Source organism: Eublepharis macularius, chromosome 10 (assembly GCF_028583425.1).
Source record: "Eublepharis macularius isolate TG4126 chromosome 10, MPM_Emac_v1.0, whole genome shotgun sequence".
In the NCBI taxonomy this organism is placed as follows: Eukaryota; Metazoa; Chordata; class Lepidosauria; order Squamata; family Eublepharidae; genus Eublepharis; species Eublepharis macularius.
In genome coordinates, this window is record NC_072799.1 from 91,317,819 (window position 1) to 91,338,626 (window position 20,808).

Genomic DNA, 20,808 nt, shown 5'->3' on the forward strand with positions numbered 1-20,808 from the left:
CTTCATGCTTTTTACATTTCCAGCATTTATTAGACATGTTCAAATTCCCTAACACAATTTTCTTTGGTGTCAAATACCAACGATAAATCATTTTGTAGACGTTCTCTTTAATATTAGTGCATGTCGTGATCTTCAACGTATTTTTCCACAAGTATTCCCACGCCTCCATTGTTATTTCTTTATTAAAGTTTATAGCCCACTTCACCATTTGCACTTTAACTGTCTCATCTTCTGTGTACCATTTTAACAACACTTTATAAGTCTTAAAAATTTCCTTTTTATCCTCTTGTAGAATTACCTCCTCTAATTCCGAATTCTCCATTCTTACCCCTCCTTTCACACAGTCCGAGTTATAAAGATCTCTAATCTGTCTATATTGAAACCAGTCGTAACTTTGAGACAACTCATCTTGCGTCTTTATTCTTAGTTTAGAAAATTCTATTCGTGTTATCTCCTTGTACGTTAAACACTGTTGTTCATTATTGACAGTTCTCGGATCTATTACTTCATAAGGAACCACCCAGGAGGGAATTCCTTCCTGTAGGTAATCTCTATACTTCTTCCAAATTGTGAAGAGGATAGTTAATCATTTTTCACACTTAAAATGTATTTTGATATTTGATCCTTTTCCCTTCAATGAGGACCCAAAGTAGCTTTCATCTTTCTCCCCTCTGCCATTATTTCGTCAAAAAAAAACCAACCCTGAGAGTAGGTTAGGCTGAGTGACTGACCCAAGTTTATCTACATGCTTCCTCGGCAAAGTGGGGATTCAGACTCAAGTCTTAGTCAGACACTCTCTCAAAAAGAAGGCTCTAAAGAAGATGGTATAATTAAGTCTCAAAGTCTGTTAAAGCTGGCCTTTGCTTACCTTTTAATTTATTTTGTGCACTTTTATGGCCTTTTGGGGGCCAGTTTGGTGTAATAGTTAAAAGCAGCAGGACTCTAATCTGGAGAACCAGGTTGGATTCCCTGTTCCTCTACTTGAAGCCAGCTGAGTAACCTTGGATCAGTCCAGAGTTCTCTCAGCCCCCCCCCCCACCTCACAGGGTGATTATTGTTGTGGGGATAATAATAACGTACTTTGTAAACCGCCTTGAGTGGGCGTTAAGTTGTCCTGAAGGGTGGTATATAAATCAAATGTTGTTGTTGTTATTTCCACCCATATAGGTAGCTAGCAGATCAGAAGGTAAAAAATACAACAAAACAGATTAAAAAAAAAACACAGAAAAAACTTATAAAACAGTAAAATCATAAAAGGGTCATATATCACGCCAAACAAGAGCATTTCTGACTCTTGAAGAAAATATTCTGTTACCATGAATAACATCTAAATGTGGAACCCTCCGGATCATGATGGAGAACTCAAAGTCCATCTGGGTCCAGAGCTGTGAGGTAAAATCCAGTGATTTTATTGAGGCTGTGAATGGAGCTCATTGATATTTTGGCAGATTGAGGCCCAAGCTGAGAGGAGAGCCCAGCACAAAAGATGTCTTTTCACTGGAGTATGGGCAGAAAAACAGTTGAAGGGGAAAAGTCATCTTTGGCACTTTTCTGGCACTGAACTCAAAAGCAAAAACAAAATAAAAACACTTTGTCTTGACTGACTACCAATCCTGTTGGGTAGCCTTGTGTGGATTGCAGAACAGAACAAAAAAGGGGAGTGTAGGAGGGAACCGAGTATCAATACTTCAAAGTTTTCAAAGGAGTAGGAAAGAGAGTTTTGGGCTCATGGTCACCAATATTTTGATGCTTTTATTAAACCGAACTCTTAAATTCTTCCTCAAGTTAGGTAACTCTCGGTGTGAAATCGAATGAATTTTCTCCACGCATCACCATTCCTGGAATCCTTGTCCAGGATACGTGCCTAGCTCCATCCCATTGGAAGGCTGGCTAATACTTATGTATTTGTATGCTGCCCTCCAGATCTGCTTGAGGAGACTTGCAACAGTAAAACAGATGATGTGTACAATAAAAACAATAGCAACAAATCACACCTGAACTGTACACCCTCTTTGTCACTAAGAGCAGCACCAGCTCTTAGATCAGCAACCTTTTATTGGCATTCAAAGCACCAGCTCTTACGCATCCTCTTTTTTAATTTCTATGGCATTTATATCCAGGAAAAACCATACCTCGCTGCTTTCCCCTCTTTCTAAAATGCTCACTGGAACTATGTTCTCATTAACATCAAACACGTCTCACATTTACATTAGCGACATGTAAGTTTTGCAACGGAGCCAACAGCGACTCCACTGGACGGTTTGTAGATGCAAAAACAGCAGGAGGAAGAAGCTAAATCTGCCTCTCCCTGCTTGCTTTGGTCACAAACAGAAAGGAGGCGGTGTGTGTCTGGGAGGCACAAAACTCTTATTGCACGTGTTATGCAAACTCCTCACATTGTTTCCCAGCATGCAGATTTGTAATGTGTAGATGGAGCTTCACAGTCCCCTGTTCCCCATCAGCAGCATTTCATAGGGATTACTGGGCTGCTGCAGAACTGCAGGGGGAGGTGGGAATATTCTGTCCCATTGACAAAAGTGCATTGTGTGAGCAGAAAATACAGCTTTGGGGAATGCGGTCTAATGTTTTAAATAAATAAATATCCTCTTTCCTTCCCACATCTCCTGCTTGGCAATGGTGATCAAATGGCGAGGTCCATCTCTGGATGGCAGAGGAGGCGAGAGAGTGGAGAAGAGAAAGTCCAATTTACAGCCCTTGCCAGTTCCTCATTTCAGCTCACCAGGAGTCCCCCTCACTCTCTGCCTGCCTTGAACTATCTAATGCGTTGGTTCATGCTCAGCATACGAGGAGCCTCTGCTATCTTCTCTCCACGTCTGAGATTGGATCCAGCACAAAATTTCCACTTGCACTAGAGCTCCTATCCAACCAATTTCTGGGCACTATAATATTTAAAGAGAAAAGTGCTAGGTATTGTACAAGATGTTGCACAAGAAGAATGGTGCTAAGTCTGTTTATGTTTCCATTTCTGGATCCAACCCATAGAGAGCAGATTTTTCACCCTTCACGTATGTTCTCATATAGCCAAGACAACTTGAAATGTCTAAAGGTTAGGAACCGTGCTTAATCTAAAGGCTTTACTAATTATCCTGGGAGAGTCGTATCAAATACTTTCTGTCTTTGGGCCTGTGACAAAGTGTCGTCTTAATTTTCTCCCCTGCAGATGCATATACAATTTCAGAAGTGACCTACAAGTGGACTTACAATGCATCTAATTCAGTAGAGGTGGCCCCAGATGGTTCAAGATTGAATCAGTATGATCTTTTAGGTCAAACAGTTGGACAGGAAACAAGTAAATCAAGTACAGGTTAGTACGAAGAACAAGAGCCCGAGACTGGTAAAAATAATTATTGTTTAATTATATAATAACAGTGTCAGGCTATGCATGTAGGCTATGCTGTGTCAGACTCATGTAGATCTTCAGTCTCTACATATTTATATTATTATTAAGTTAATATGTTTATTGCTTTTCCGGCCGAAGCCATAAGCCATACAAACACGAACAAAATATGAACTGTACACTTGAACATACTACATATTTATATTAGGTTTCAGAAGTTGTGGGGGGGGGGCTTTATTTTCTACTTAATGTGGTGTTGTGATTAGTTAGTGAGGAAAGAAAATTATAGTACTTTAGCGGTGAAATCCTCATCAGAGTTACTCCAGTCCAAGCCCGTTGATTTCAGTGGGCTTAGGACGGAAGTAACTCTGATTAGGATTTCACTGTAAATTTACTACTACAACACGCCAATCTATTTCATCATGAAATAATCTTGACAGTGCAATAACAAAGCAATATTCAAAAACAAGGTAAATGCTGAGGCCAGATTTTTAAAAACACGCAATTGATTTGGGGCTCCCAATGAGAGTTTATTGTTTCTCAACAGCCTCACTCTTCTGTGAGTCAAATGAGTTTTGCAACTAATGGGGCGGGGGAGGGGGGGATCTAAAATGTGGCATGTGGGTCTGCTGTCCAAAAGTTTAGAAAAATATCCAGCTGGTAGGCACACACAAGTCTTGAGCATGCATTAAGAAGCTTTTTTGTATTTTGAATTTTGTTTAGATACCTTAATTTAGGGTGTTTTTAAAAAAAAATCTACAGCATTTTTGCTTTGCTAAATTAAATATGTCTTTAAATTGCTGTTGTCTTTTTTCTTAAAATAAACTTCTAACTGAAGAGGTGTCCATAATGATTTATGCTATTATTCGTTATCTGTTCCTCCCCCCGCCCTCCCTTCCAGGTGAATACAAAGTGATGACAGCCCATTTTCACTTGAAAAGGAAGATCGGCTATTTTGTGATTCAGACCTACCTCCCCTGCATCATGACCGTCATCCTATCCCAGGTGTCGTTCTGGCTGAACAGAGAATCTGTCCCTGCAAGGACAGTCTTTGGTGTGTATTGTGATGGGCACTTGGATTTTGTGTTAGCACAAATATACCCTGCTTCTCAGGTACCAGCAGCAGCACATTTAGTCCATCTCTCTTTGTTCTCCTTTAACAATCCTTGTGTTTGGGATAGAAGTTCACTGGGCCAAAATGCTGCTAATTCTTACTAATACGACTTCATTTATAGGCTAGAGTGTTCCAGGGAGTTGTGCTAAAATTGTACTTTTAAATTAAGGTTTTTTTGTATGTATTTGTATGTTTGTTGTATGCCACCTTGAATGCTATAATGTAGAAAGGTGGCTAATAAATGTTTTAAATGAATAAATAACACTTCAACCAAACGCACCGCCCTCACTGCTGTCAAAATCCTAAATGACTCCTGCTCCCTAGACCACAGCTCCTGTTGTCTGCTGGAGCCCATTTTCATTGGTGCCTCGTTGCTTGCTCAGTGGCGTTTCCTTCTCTCTGTGAAGGACAAACTAGATGCAATATATTGAGATCCCCGAGCAAATCTCCCAGTGGACTTATTTTTTAGTTAAAAGCCATTGCAGATTTACAGGTATCTAAGGAAATCCTGGCAGCTTTTCCAAGGCTAGCAAGTGAGTCAGAAACTGGTCCAGGCCCCATTACTAGGAGAACAGTTGTACGAGGTATATTCAGGCATGTGAGGAACTCTCTGAAATAAGATAAGGGCCAAGTGTGAACTCTTCTGTACAAATCTCCTATATGAAGTGCATGAATAAATGCCCTTTTTATGTTAGATCACATCCAGTGACAGACTTAAAATATGCTAGGAAATCAAGTGTCTCTCATCTCAGATCTGTTCTCTTTCCATTCTCCGTATTTCATTCTGTGTACATAATGTATTTCTAAGCAGTAGGCTATATTTAAGAACTTGGGATAATGAGGCAGTTTTAATAATCAGGCTCTTCAGTTCCTTTCATTTTTGACATCTGTTTAATATGGCTGACCTACAGTGTCCGTGGTGAATTGTGACGGAATGATTTGTTGTCTTTGCCTTGCTTTAAATTAGCACATGCAGAGAGTAGTAAAGGAATGTTATTAGGGGGATAACCAAAGACGTTGCACCAAAATAACACATTAAAATGTAACTATCAAAACAATAGCAATCAATATATAGAAACATAGAGCTGGAAGGCACCCCAAAGTCATGTAGTCCAGCCCCTTGCACAACTCAGGAAATTCACAGCTCCCCCCACCCCAGTGCACACCTCCCTCAATGACCCCTGCTTTATGCCCAGAGGAAGGCAAAAGAACCTCCAGAATCCTTGGCCAATTTGGACTGGAGGAAAATTCCCTCCTGATCCCTAAGTGGCGATTGGCATTACCCTGGGCATCTAAGAAAGGGCCACGAGAGCCAAGCGCCAGCTCATCTCCTGATCTGCATACTATCATATTGATTCAGAGAATGATCATAGCTGTCAGATGGCCATATAACCTCTTCTTAAATACCTCCAAGGAAGGAGAGCCCACCACCTCCTGAGGAAGCCTGTTCTACTGAAGAACCGCTCGAACAGTCAAGAAGTTCTTCATAATGTTTAGCAGAAAACGCTTTTGCTCTAATTGTAACCCATTGTTTCTGGTCCAACCCGCAGGGGCAACCATAAACAACTCTGCTCCATCCTCTATATGACAGCCCTTCAAATACGTGAAGAGAGCTATCATCTCACCTCTCGGTTGCCTCCGCTCCAGGCTAAAGTTACCCAACTCCTTCAGCCTTTCCTCATAGAACTTGGTCTCCAGAACCCCCACCATCTTTGCTGCCCTCCTTTGGACACATTCCAGCTTTTTAACATCCTTCTTAAACTATGGAGCCCTAAACTGTACACAGTACACAGTACGCCAAATGAGGTCTAACCGAGTAGAGTAGAGTGATACCATCACTTTGCATGATCTGGACCCTTGCCATCTGCAAATGTAATGAGCATCCCCTCCATTTCTTCATGCAAGTCATTTATAAAGATGTTGAACAACACAGGGCCCAGGGCAGATCCCTGAGGCACTCTTCTCCAAGAGGATGAGGAACCATTCACGAGCACTCTTTGAGTACGATCTGTCAACTAGTTACAAATCCATCTAACAGTAATAGAATCCAAACCACATGTTATCAACTTGTCAACTAGAATATCATATGGAAGCTTATTAAAAGACTTCCTGAAATCAAGATAAACTATGTCCACAGCATTCCCCTGATCTACCAAAGTAGTAGTAACTCACTCAAAAAAAGATAAGTTTAGTCTGACATGACTTGTTCTTGAAGAACCTATTCTGGCTCTTAGTAATCAGACCTGTCTTTGCTAAATGCCAAAGGACTGATTGCTTGATGATTTGTTCCAATACCTTTCCAGGTATGGATGTCAAGCCAACAGGTCAATCATTACCCTTTCCACTTCTTGAAGATGGAGACGACATTTGCCCACCTTTAGTCTTCTGACACCACACCTGTACTCCAAGAATTCTCAAAGATGATAGACAGAGGCTCTGCAGATACACCAGCAAGTTCCTTTAGTACCCTAGGGTGCGATTCATCTGGTCCTGAGGACTTGATTTCATTTAAAGAAGCTAGGTGTTTATGTACCACCCCAGCATCTATCCTAGGCTACAATTCCATTTCTTGCTCATGTGTTCCTCTTTTCCTAGGGTGAGCACAGTTCCCCATGCAAGTGAAGAACAAGGCAAAGTAGAAACTGAGTAGTTCTGCCTTCTCTTTATCACCTGTTAAAATCTTACTTTCCTTGGTTATACAGCCCTCCTTCCATTTCTTAAATATGTCTTTTTCAGATCTTTAGAAAGCTGTTTATGGAGCCACCCTGGCTTCTTTAGGTACCTCCTATTTTTCTTTCTCATTGGGATAGTTTGTGATTGTGCCTTCAATATCTTGCTTTTAAGAAATTCCGACTCATCTTGAACTCCTTTCTCCCTGAGTTTTTCTGATCATGGGATTCTCCCCAACATGAATTTGAGCTTGTTAAAATTAGCTTTTCCAAAATCCAATCGATACATCTGACTACATTCAGTTATTCCATTACCCAGTATCTTAAACTCTTAAAATTACATGGCCACTCCTACTCAGGGGGCCCACTACTTTCACCTCATCAACCAGTTCATCCCTGTTGGTGAGAATCACCACGTTTCAGTAATGCCTAATAAGACATAGTTACCTTCCTGTATTAAGACTTCAAGTTCCTCTTGTTTGTTTCCCATACTCTGTGAGTTAATGTAGAGACACTGGAATCCATGGTTTATGTGTCTGGACTCTGGAGTACTTCATATTTGTCCTAACTCGCTGATCATTAGCGCTCTTATCACCAGTAAACGATACCATACTAGTTTGGGTTTTTTCTCTCTCTCCTCTACAGGGTTTGGTTTAAAGCCCTTATCAGATTTTCTAGGTTCCTGCCAAACACAGGACCCTGGTGAGGTGCAAACCATCTCCCGACAGAAGTGCTTCATCCCAAAAGTGTAGTCCAGGAAATCAAACCTTTCCTGATGACTCCATCTGTGTAGCCAGTTATTTATGTCCAGTATTCTGCTCTTTCTTCCTAAATCACTGCCCTCAACAGGCTTTTTACCCGGAGCCTCATAGTCCCTTTTAATATGTTCTGGACTGTGCCAGGCAGTATCATTTGTTCCCATATGGATGAGCAAAAAGGAGTAATAATCTGTGGGCCTGATGAGTCTTTCCAACCTTTCTGTCACATCCCGGGTGCATGCTCTGGCAGACAACGTAGCTCTCGAGATGACAGGTCTGCTTGGCGCACTGCAGCCTCTAGCCCTCTCAGTAGGGAATCCCCAATCCCCACCACATGTCTCCTAACGTGGGGGGCAGAAGCACAAGCCCTCTCATCCAAGGGGCCTGTGGAACCTTGGGCAGCCGTCCTTGTTGCAGTAGTCTGATCTGATGAGAAGTCCAAAAAAGGAGGAACCCCTGATTTAAGAATAAAATCCAATTACACTGGATTTCAAGTTCTGTACTTGTGTTAGTCCCATGCAGTCTGCAACAAAAAGTCATCTCACCATTAGTAAGTGCGCCTGCCATGTGCAAATATGCTTGTTGGTAAATTGTTTCTTGAGGTCTGGCAATTATTTGAAAAATCTGTTAGTACAATAAAAGCTTTGCTATCCAGCATGCTCAGTTAACTAGCATTGCCTAGATAGCAAGCTCCTCCTCCTCAGCCACAAGACTCCTGTATCTTCAGGCTCATGTGTGTTCCATTCCCACCTCTCCAGATATCTTGAGTAGGGATGTGCGCTTCGGGATTCCGATTCAGGTTAAATACTCAAATTGGGCCCAATTCAGGAAGATTTGGTATTTCTGCTGGCCCCGATTCAGAAAGACCGACGTAGAGCAACCTGAAGTAATTAGAGTTGCTTCAGGTTTACCGGGAGCACTTTGCTAGCCTGTTTGCATTTGCAAACAGCCAGCAAAGTTCTGCAAAATGCAAGCTTCCCACTATTTCTTAGCAGAGGGGAGGGAGAGAAGGAGTAAGTGACTCACTACAGCCTCCTCCTTTCCCCTCCCATCTGGTAAAAAAAGGCAGGAAGCTTGAAAGCAGCACTTTCCTAGCTGTTTGCAAAGTCCCTCTTTTAATAATTTAATATTGATGTAATAAATGTTAATATAACATTAATGGCTGCTGTTACCATAAATCTAATAAATTAAATTTATTTAAATTGAATTTCTGTTGGTGTGATTCTCTGATGTGAAGGTTGGTCCTCATAGAGAACTATGGAAAGTGGCACTGGCTGGCCAGCCTGCTCTGAGGGTTTCTGGAGCATTTGGTTCTGTTTGGATGTCCCAGGGATGTGTGCATAAGTGCCCCTGAGAAAATAATTTTTAAAAATTCCCATTATAGGGAATAATGGAGACTGGCTGGCCAGCCAGTTCTGGGGATGCTGGGCTTTTGGGCGGCTTTGGTTTGGTTCTGTTGGGCTGCCCAGGCTGTGGATGGTAAGTGGAAGTGCATTGCTTCCACAATCCATGTGTTTACTGTGTGGGAATTTGGATTTTCCCTGCAACAGAAACAGACAAGTGGGGTGGCTGGGATGGTCAACCTTCTTTGGGGGACCATTACATGACCCCTCGAAGTCCAAGCTCCCTGATGATAGGGGGATCTTCAGAGGGCAGGTAGGAGTAGGTCCCCTGCAAATTTGGTGCATTTTGCTTGCAAAATGCCACCCCCACAGCCTCCTAGAACAGCCCACCAGTTTTTGCCACATGGTTTGGGTTGAATGCAATGGATGATTCTTTGGAGTGAAGTTGTTCCCTTTTCATCAGTTTGGTTGTATTGAGGGGGGTTGTCCAGTAGTTTACTTATAGTTGCACACTCATTTGCTTCATATGGGCCGATTCCAGACGACTAACCTGAAGGCGCTGCATGCCGCCATGTTCCGGATCGCGACAGGGAAAACGCGAAATATCGCATTTTCTCGCGCGAGTTTGGCACGACGTCGCACCAAACTTGCACAAGAAAATGCGATATTTCGCGTTTTCCCCGTCGCGATCCGGAACATGGCGGCATGCAGCGCCTTCAGGTTAGTCATCTGGAATCAGCCATGGTATAGTGTATTTTTAATCAAATTTTTCTTATTGAGATTCTCCGGTGTGGTTGGTCCTCATAGGGAATAATGAGGCTGGGGGGACCTTCTTTGGGGGGCCATACCATGGCCCCCTGAAGTCCAATCTCCCTGAAACTTGGAAGGCCATGAGAGGAAGGTTGGGAGAGGGTTTCTTGCATGTTAACTAGCCTCCTGGGAACCATCCCCCCCCCATTTTCCCCATAGGGAACAATGGAGATTAGCGGCTGGGGAGACCTTGGTGGACCATAACATGGCCCCTCGAAGTCCAATCTCCCTGAAACTTGGGAGGCCATGAGAGGAGGGTTGGGAGATGATCCCCTGCAAATTTGATATTAGGGAAATAGCCCCTCCCCAAGCCCCCAGAAATGGCCGAATCTTCCCTAATAATCTCTAATCGTCTTAAATACCCAATTTTTTTTTCTTGCTCTGGGTAAACCAGAAGCAGGAAACCTGAATCTTTTGGGGGTGCACACCCCTAAGCCTCCGTCTGTTGCTAGGCTTCTGATAGCCGTTGCTCCAAACTAATCTCCCTTGTCCTACCTTGGGCTGTCAGGAGCCAGTTCTGCTGGGGGGGGGGGGCAACTGGCCTCTTGGCTCACGTGAAAGGGGAAGGTTCCTTCCGGGCATGGGGGTTGTTGCAATGATGGTCTCAACAGGGTGGGATTCTATTACTGAGGATTCCTCCTGGTATGGAGCGGGGCAGTGCAATAAGCTTGAGTATCCAATACATTTGATTAACTGGCAATTCCCATTCTGAATGAATGGCAAATAATACCCAAACTTTAAGAGCCTCCATAATAAATGAGACTTGGTTGTAAATTTGAGTTCTTTGCATGTATTTGGACTGTAGTTACGTAATATTCCTTGGAGTTAATCTCCTATGATGCTCCTGTCATTTGTAATTTTAGTTCTCCTTGACTCTTTTTCGTTGAAGTCTACATCAGGCTTATCCAATGTCTTTATATTAATCATGTTCGTATTTGTGATTTGTGTTCATGTTTTGAGCTCCCTTTTATAAGCATCCCTTTTCTAAAACTTTCTGAATTACCCTAGCCAATTTTGGGGTTTCCCCCCTCCCATTTTTTTCCCTGCAGGAGTAACTACTGTACTGACAATGACAACTTTAAGCATCAGTGCTCGAAATTCCCTGCCCAAAGTCGCCTATGCCACAGCCATGGACTGGTTCATAGCTGTTTGTTATGCATTTGTATTCTCTGCCTTGATAGAATTTGCCACTGTAAATTACTTCACAAAAAGAGGATGGGCCTGGGATGGGAAAAGTGTAATCAACGATAAGGTAAGTGATAATGAAATGTGTTTAAAGTTCCTTCCATTTCTAAGAAATCAATTTAGCAGCATCTACTTTTGATAGCTTTCTATTACAGAAAAATAATTGAAGTCTTAAACCAATATAAAGATGGAGTAGATTAAAGCAAGAGAAGATAGGAAGAGAAATAGACAGTTTGGGTGCACCCTTCAGCAGAAATTAAATTGGTCATATGGATTCTTTCTCCATCCGCTCCTTCCTGAAGAAGCAAATATTGTCCCAAGGCATTCTACAAATTAAACAATCGCCCATTTATGCCTGTTAAACACCCAAAATAAACTTGCAGCATTTCATTATCCTCAGCAGTTCTTTGTGTGAAAATGAACGAAGCTAAAGCCACTTCCCAATGAACAATCTTAATGTAACCGAACATTTCATATTACACTCCACCATTTATACGGGTATTGATAGCTCAACATATCATAAAGTCCCATTCCTGATTTTGGTAACCAGGGCCGATTCCAGATGGCTAACGTTCACGCGGAACGTCGTGCCTCGTTGCGGGGAAAATGCGAAATACCGCGTTTCCTCGCGCGAGTTTTGTGCGACGTCGCGCAAAACTCGCGCGAGGAAACGCGATATTTCGCATTTTCCCCGCAACGAGGCGCGACGTTCCGCGGTGAACGTTAGCCATCTGGAATCGGCCCTGGGCAAGTGTCCAGCAGGAAGGAAGTCACCTTATTCTTACCTTGTGAAGCAGCTGCAAAACTATTCTGAATCTTACTTCAGAGTCCAGCTGCAGCTGTTCTCCGAAAGCTTTCCACTTGAAACAGATTTGTTAATTGGAATAATACAAAACTAATTATTCTGGGGTGCATGAACAACTGCCTATTATGTGGTCATTTTATATTCTTCCCTTCCTCCAAGGAGTTGGGGCAGTGTACATAGAACAATCCAGTTTTCCTCACAACAAACCTGTGGCCAGCAGCTGGCCCAAATCTAGACCTAGAAGCTACTTCATGGTTGATCCAAAATTAGACCCACGTCATTCTGAGATCTAAGTCCATCCCGCTAATCATTAGACCATATCAAAGGGTCCTTTCCTGGCCTTCTATACAACCTGTTAGCTTTCTATATTCATGCTTTCTGTTCCAAGTAATCATCACAGCCTTAATGGATTAGATGAACATCAACAACTCAGTTCCGAGGCCAGTATGGAGGGACACACTTGCATTGTGCTTATAGCAGTCACATGGTTTTTAAAAAGTTGATTGATTAATCATCCAAGTTTTACCTGATTATCTTTGCATAAATTTGCATATAAATAATAGTTCTGATGAAAAACAATTTTACTTTCATTTTATATTATTCCTGTATCAGTTTACACACCGTTTCAGGAGAGACATTTCCCCTTGTAGTCTAAGATGTCATCTGTTTCCCATATTTTTAATGTTCAATACAAATCTAACAGTGTTTTTAAAAGATCCAACATGTTGTATTGGTTGGATTAAGATCTGAGAGGCCCGGGTTTGAATCCCCACTCTGCCATGGAAGATTGCTGTGTGACTTTGAATCAGTCACTCTCTCTAAGCTTTACCTACCTCACAGGGCCGTTGTTGTGAACATAAAATGATGTTGCAAACCACTTCAGAATTCCATGGAAGAGAAAAGGTATAAATATCCACATATTTTTTTTAAAAAAAATCTGTTTCCTTTATTAATCAAAGATACCTTTTAAATTGATTTTTAATCATTTACACACAATCCTCAGAACAGTTTTCTGGGATTAAGCTCCATTGAATAGATCTGAGTAGCCTATAGAATAGACCTGCTTAGGATGGCATTAACACACTCAGTGTTACTGTTTTAAGGGTTCTTGTGCACCCAAGAAAATAGTCAGCAGAATCACAGGCCAAGGAATGTAGTCAGAATCACATGGTACAAATCCAACCTTTTCTATATACATAGAAAATTGGCCAATCAGAGACAAGGCTATGCTAGAGTCTTTCCGTGACTCTGTCCTATCCTATATAGAGTAAACACATTGATTTCAGTTGCCTTAGACTAGATAACTCTACATAGGATTGTGATGTTTGTATTAAAGTAGTTGGTCTAGCAAGAACTGAACGGGACAATTCTGTATATTTGGATTTTTTTCCTTCTAATGCAAAGGGCTGGATCCTGTGGTTGTGCAAGTAGAAGTTGCTCACAGTGACAGATCTTCTTTCGCCTGCCCAAAGCAGCTCTCTGGAATGCCTGAAAAACCATTTCCAAAGTTTGCCAGGCTCCCATGCTGCAAGGCATTTTGTGTATGTATTTAGAAAATGTATATGCCCCCTCTCCAGAGACCTGCTCGAGATGGCTCACCAGGAAACTTGTACAATAATCTCATTCAGCAAGGGGTGCCTCTTAAAGCTGCCAGTGCCCCCCCCCCTTGCACCTCATGGCCTTGGCCTTTCATAACTGTGGGAGTGCCCCCCTTCCTGTGCTCCATCACAGCAGCTTTGCTCATCTGGACAGGGTCTTCCGCAGGGGAAAATTGCATTCTTTGTAGTGGCCGCCACTTTATGGAAGGGCCTTCCTGAAGAGGTCAGGAAAGCTCCCAGTCTCCTGGCTTTCTGTAAACAATGCAAAACTGAATTATTTAGAAGAGCATTTTAACACAGGCGATATGGCTGTGTTGTAAGGAAATAGTTAAAGAGATGCTTCGATAAAGGGATAGCGACAGCAGACTGCTGTTATGCTGTTGTTTATTGTACTGTTATTGTACTTGTACTGCTGTTTATTATGCCAGATCAAATTGCTTACATTTTGTTACAGTGTTGTTTTGGTTCTGTATCGGATTTCAGCTTGTTGCAAATGTTTGCAATCGAAACCGTATTGTATTTATTGAAAGTCTCAGCTGTTGATCATATTGAATTGCACTGTGTAATCCACTTGAGTCTCAGTGGGAAAGGCGGACTATAAATAACATCCATAAATAAATAAACAGAACCGCAGCATAGAAAAACCACAGCATGAAAGCAATCCATAAACAACACATAAGAGCCTGTAGGTGAAATCACCCTCAGTCGCTTTTGTGCTAATGGAAAGCTTGTTGGGGAAAGCTCAGTGGGGCTAAAACTCCATGGACAGAAGAGCAAGGTGGGGCAGTTTCACCTGGATCCCTCTCCTCACTCCTGACTAGACATGGGTACGAATCGAAATACAAATCAAATTTTGTGCTGAATCAGGATGATTCATGTTTAGCGAAACATGTTTCATGGGGCAGCAGTTTTCATGAAATTCATGACTTTTTGGCTGATTCATTCGATTTGTTAATGATTCGTGATGCCAGACAGGCTGGCGCCGATCCATTGATTCCCTAGAGAACATAGGCCCAGAGTGTCTGCAGACCTTTTGTTGCCATTGGAAACCCCAATCTTAGCCCACATAACCTTGATAGGCAGCTTTCCCTGCCAACTGGAGAGCTTCCAGTCTGCCCTATACAGCAAGAAGCAGGGGTGTTAACCCCCTAGGCAACTGAGGAGATGGGCCTTCTGTAGCCACGGGAACACCAATCTCATCCCTCCAAACGCTGTTAGGCAGGTCTGTCTGCCAACCAGAGACCTCCTGTTGTGCTCTGTGTAAACATTTCTTATATAAGGCACCGCTCTTTGCCTCATGCTTTTCAGTTCCAGGAGGGAGAGGAAGAGGGAGGACCTGTTGCTGGGATTTGGAGTGAGAAAGTGGAATTGGGAGCATTTGGCTGGATTTGCTGCTGCTTTAAAAGAGACTGAAAAGCCTCTTTCTTATTTTCAGCTCTTGGCCTTGCTGGGAAGGTCATTGGATGAGGGTGCCTTCTTTCCTCCACCCCACCCAACCCCAGTCTCAGGGCATTGCCTGGCCCTGGGGCCTAGCTTGACTGAGGCCTACCTTTTTTCCCTTTAATTTTCTTTGCTTATATTCTTATTTAGAGCATTTGTTCTTGCTGGCTTGTTGGGTGAGGGTGGGTAGAGCAGAGCCTGCTGAAGTCCCCTGCAAGTTTGGCATCTCTGGGTATGAAGTGGGCCATTGAAGTGCCCTGGGTCCTGACGAATCACAAAACTAACAAATCATTTTGCGAAACGGGACAATTTTGTGAAAGTTCGTGATTCGTGGAATGTAACGAAACACAAAATGCTCGTTTTGTTTTTTCTCATTTTGTGCCCATCTCTACTCCTGACCCTGCAACTCTCAACCAGTGGGTTTTTATCTGTGGAACCACTGGCAGTGTTTTTTTCAGGGTAAATACTGATTTGTGCCAGTATCCAGACAACCAGGAGTACTGCTCTGTTTTGTAAGGTGGGGAATATGTATGTATGTTTATGGAAATGTCCTTGATACTGTATAGAAATGTATTTGATATGGATTGTACTAATCTGTGTAATCCGCCTTGAGTCTCAATGAGAAAGGCGGATTATAAATGACATAAATAAAATAAATAAAGTGAAACAGAATGAATGCAGGTTCTGAATGAGTCACCTAAATCCCTATATACAGGTACTGGAGGAAATAACCCAAGGGGACAATTAACTCTGAGCATACTCAATATCTATGGATAACAGAGGGAAACTGGTAGCACAGATGGAAGCTTTGGGCAAAGCGGCAGCAGCCATGCCCGCAGCACTTTTCTAGCTGTTTGCATTGCAAACAGCTAGAAAACTGCTGCTTGCTGTCAAACCTCCTGCCCCACCACTTTTTTCTCCCAATGGGAGGGGGAGGAAGTCAAGAAAAGTGTTGCTTTGCGCTTCAGTGTGCTCCGTAAAGATTCCCTAATCTTTATGGAGCATACTAAAGCGGTTTAAACATCTGAATCCCAAAGCGGCTTGCCGCTTCAGGATTTGGGTTATTCTAAATTGTTTCCCCTCTTTGGGTAAACCTGAAGCAGGAAACCCAAATCTTTATCAGGTGCATACCCCTAATGTTGATACAACTCCTCTGCTACAGATTGTCTTCCTACCGGGTCCTTCCCCTTTCATGATAAGTCACAAGCTCACCAAAAAATCTTTCAGGGAATGTCTCTAAAACTGTCAGATAAAACCTAGAAAAGGCATGTGAAGCCAGATTCATGACAACATTTGTTCCAGGCAGTGAGCCCTCTGGAATGATCCATTCAGCAAAGTATATCCAAAATGAAATCGTTCCAAGAGGACATACAAGAATCTCAGGTGGTTTTGGAATACAACCCCTCTCTGTTCCATAAGATATCCTTAAAAACCAAGAAGAAAATCACACACTCCCTGTTTCCTCAAAGAACCAGTGCATCCTAAAAGTATGCCTATGATTTTTAAAAATATATCTTTCCTTGGCCTGTAAGCCCATAGGCTACCTATTCTTCCCTTACATGGATGTTTGGTTGCTGCTAAAGAGTTTGGAGCCATTAATGATTTCATAGTTTTCTCCAAATAGCTCTTTTTATTGCACATATGCCTTTTGTTAATATTTGATTAAAGCAAAGAAGGTTTACGCTGGTAGAAAACTACCTGGAATAAGAAATAAGTAGACCTCTAGGGCCAAAGCTGGAAGTTTTGAAGCATCTTGCATTTTATCTGCTGTTTCAGTTTTTTTCCCACTGGTTAAAGGATGTGGGACTCTTTTGAAAAGCTTAACAACAAATTCTTCCACGTACACAGAAGACTCTGGGCCAAGCTAGAAGTGACGAATTACACTTGAACGGCAAGTGAACAGACTCACGAGTATTCGTGTATTCACTGTTCACTTGCACAAGTGGAGCGCAAGTGAACAGGGAGGAATACACGTGAGTCTGTTCACTTGCTGTTCAAGTGTAATTTGTCACTTCTAGCTTGGCCCTCTGAAGCTAAAAGAGCTTCAGTACAGAACTTGAAATTACAGCTTTAGGTGTATGTAAAATGTAACATTAATTAAGATTTAAACATTGTGATCCACTTACCAGCTTCAGCTACGGTTGCTGTCAAAGGCAATTCATGTGACGTTTTATTTATTAACGTTATTTATAGTCTGCCTTTTTCACTGATTACACAGGCTGATTACATAGTATAAATCAATACAATAAATGACTGGGACATTCAACAAGCAGTATAGTAGCAGAAATTTGAAAACAGCAGAAATCTGATACACGGCTGGAAAAAATGCTGAAACAAAGCGTAAGCATATTGATATGACATCTTAAACAATGTGGCACTATCCAGTAGCAGCAACAGATTGTACACAATAGGATACCTGTCCTTTTACCAATGCATCTCTCTGAACCATTTCCTTACAGCACAGCTCTGTTACCTGTGTAAGAAGGCCCTCCTGAATTATTCGGTTTTGCACAGTTTGCAGAAAGCTAGGAGAGTGGGAGCTTTCTTGACCTTTGGGGACAGGTTGTTCCACAAGGAGGGGGCCACTAGAAAGTTGGCTTAAGTCATTTATGGACAGAGCCGCCAAAGAAAAGGGGGGGAAATCATCAGACATATTTCTTATACATAAAATCTTCAGATGTGCAGATCTGTGATACTGCAGAAAATGGTTTGTACTAACCTTGCTGCATAAGGCATTGCTGAACAATAAGCCATGGGGAGGCAAATTTGTCTCTGTAGACTGCTCATTGGTTGCTAACACCTGTAGAAGATTGGTACAAGCGATCAGGCACTTGTGACCTGAACGTCCACCGGATGACTGTTAATCAGGCATCCCCAGGAATTCACATCCTCCTTTTGCCGTGCTACATTTCTGTCAGCTTCTCAGCCAGGTAAGGCTTTGGTACTTAGTGCTTCATAAGGATGGGATCGTTAAATACATTTTATAAAAATGATTACTTAAGAGTTGCAGTGAAAATTTGTGAGTTTCAACTTCAGCTTCTGCTGCTCCAGTGCCTTGCTTTCCACAGCTGCTCCTTCATTTCTCCTTTCTGAAATTGTCACATAGGAAATCCAGCCCTGTAGCCTTGCAAGCAATGTGATGATTATGAAAGGATGACACTGGCAGACTTCAGTAATAAATTTATAGCCAGTCACATTTGGTTGTGTTATTGAGAGGGAAATGCGACTGAGGACAAGTGAAGAAAAGATAAACAAATATACAAACATTTTTTGTAATGAGTCCCAAAACAAGAGGTGCATTTTTCAGGGCTGCCACCAAAGATCCTGGATAGCAGCAAGTAATTTCGGCTTGGCATTGTACTTATGTTTGCGTAGACTTTAGTTTATGTATTTATTTATTTTATTTAAAAGATCTTTACCTCAGCTTTCAGCCCAATCAAGGCCACCAAGGCAGTTGACTATACACAGAGCACTATAAAAATTATATATGTGCGTGTGTGTGTATTGAGAGCATGCATATACTCCTCCTTGCACAGATAATCAATAAAGGAGTTAAACTGAAAATCCTCTTGCAAGTGACCCAAAAAACACCACCATAATTTATGATAGAAGCCAGTTATGCCAAAGCTTGGGATGTTAAATTGTGTGTAAGGAGAAAACCTGTTTATATGCATATGTTTTCTGTAAGTTTGTACATGAAAGATGATATTAAAATCAAAACCTGAACACAGGATAAATGTGCATGTGTTAGCATGGATTAAAATCTGTGGCCTTAAGCCTATTTAACTCTAAAGTGGATTATCACTAGGGATCCCGTTCCCCCAGGGGACAGAGGGAAAGGTGCAGGAATTAGTTGAACCCCACCCCCCCCAAGCGGGTCCTGTGCACTCCAGATGGCATCTGCATTGTGCCAGGAATTATGTCATTCTTGGCATGGCATGGAAGCATGGGATTGCTCCAGGGGCCAAATGGGTCAAAATCAGCCCCCAATGCTAGACTGGGGCCAATTTTTACCTAACCGACCCCTGGTGTGACCTGTTGCTTCTGCTTCGTGCTGGGAATGATGTCCTTCCTGGTGCGACATGGAAGCGATCAGGAGCGTGTGCATGCACAAGGTAGGTCCTCCCAGTGTGACACACACACACACACACACCCCGCAGCCCCTGGTTTGAGCCTTTAAGGGAACAGAGCCACGGGATCCAACCCAATGTCTCTATCGTGCCTCTTTCTGCTCTCCCAGAAATTATCTTATCTCTCAATTGCACTTCTTCTGTTAATAATAATAATATTAGATTTATATACTGACCTTCAGGACAACTTAATGCCCACTCAGAGCAGTTTACAAAGTATGCCATTATTATCCCCACAACAATCACCCTGTGAGGTGGGTGGGGCTGAGAGAGCTCTGAGAGAGCTGTGACTGACCCAAGGTCGCCCAGCTGGCTTCAAGTGGAGGAGTGGGGAATCAAACCCGGCTCTCCAGATTAGAGTCCCGCACTCTTAACCACTACACCAAACTGGCTCTCATGAACTGCACCAGTCCTTGAGCCAATCATCCTACTCTGGTGTAATTCTAATTCATCTTGAGGTGTCTAAAGAAGGGAGCTCTGGATTTTGAAAGTTTACACTCTGGAAATTTTGTTGGTCTCTAAGGTGCCACTGGACTACAATCATAATGTCCAAATTCATCGTGTGTGTGTGTACATGTGTGTGTGTGTATATAAAATGCCTTCAAATCACAGCTGACTTACGGGGACCCCATAAGGTTTTCGAAGCAAGAGATGAACGGGGGGGGGGGGGTTGCCATTGCCTGCTTCTGAATAGTAACCCTGGACTTTCTTGGTGATCTCCCATCCAAGTATGGATCAGGGCTGACCCTGCTTAGCTTCTGAGATCTGACAAGATCAGACTCACCTGGATTATCCAGATCAGGGCCCCGATTCATTGCACGTGTCTTATTTGTCAAAGGTATGGTGATATATTGACACACACACACAGCCAATCTCTTTTAACTGCTTACCATCTTTCAACAGAAAAAAGAAAAAGCATCTGTAATTAAGAAAAACAATGCCTATGCAGTGGCAGTGGCCAATTACGCACCAAATATCACCAAGGACTCAGTTCTCCCGACAATCTCCAAAAGCGCTACCACTTCGGAGCCAAACAAGGCAAAGCCAGAAGCGAAGCCACAGGAAGCAAAGAAAACCTTCAACAGTGTTAGTAAAATCGACAGGATGTCAAGAATAGTCTTTCCAGTTTTATTTGGTACTTTCAACTTAGTGTACTGGGCTACATATCTCAACAGGGAACCTGTCTTACACGGGTTTGCTCCAGCGCAATAAGACCTTAATTTTCTGCTGAGGGTGTATAGCATCATTATAATCAGATTTGTTTTCCTTTGTATAGCACGACTAATAACTGCTAATCTGTGAACCAATATGTACAGAATGTATATAGATACTATATCTGTGTATCTCCCAAATGAGGTAGGCAGAGTTTATTCCTGCAATCTTTAAACAGATAGCACCCATGGCAAATATACTCCTCTCTGCTGTCCATGTGAGTTCGCCTTCTAAACTGAGGTCAGAATGTGCTGAATTATATCCATACAACTATATATGGTCCTACATGACTATTTAATAACACTATTTTTTTAATTTAAAGTTTAAGATATTTTTCTATAAAATGACTGATTCTACTTTAATGCAAAGAAGCTATCATTTAAAAG

General features: G+C 42.2%; 1 protein-coding gene across 2 annotated transcripts in view; it reads left to right on the forward strand.

The window, feature by feature from the left end:
* Window positions 1–20,494, forward strand: part of GABRA2 (gamma-aminobutyric acid type A receptor subunit alpha2) — a 140,882-nt gene extending 120,388 nt beyond the window's left edge. The window contains exons 6-10 of one of the 2 annotated variants that reach the window (XM_054989924.1): window positions 3,182–3,325; window positions 4,260–4,412; window positions 11,102–11,304; window positions 14,410–14,418; window positions 20,114–20,494. In XM_054989924.1, coding sequence (XP_054845899.1) covers window positions 3,182–3,325; window positions 4,260–4,412; window positions 11,102–11,304; window positions 14,410–14,418; window positions 20,114–20,422 — 818 coding nt within the window. In that variant the 3' untranslated portion in view covers window positions 20,423–20,494. The remainder of the gene's footprint in view (window positions 1–3,181; window positions 3,326–4,259; window positions 4,413–11,101; window positions 11,305–14,409; window positions 14,419–20,113) is intronic. The other variant, XM_054989923.1, reaches the window with a different exon arrangement.
* Window positions 20,495–20,808: the final 314 nt, after the last annotated feature.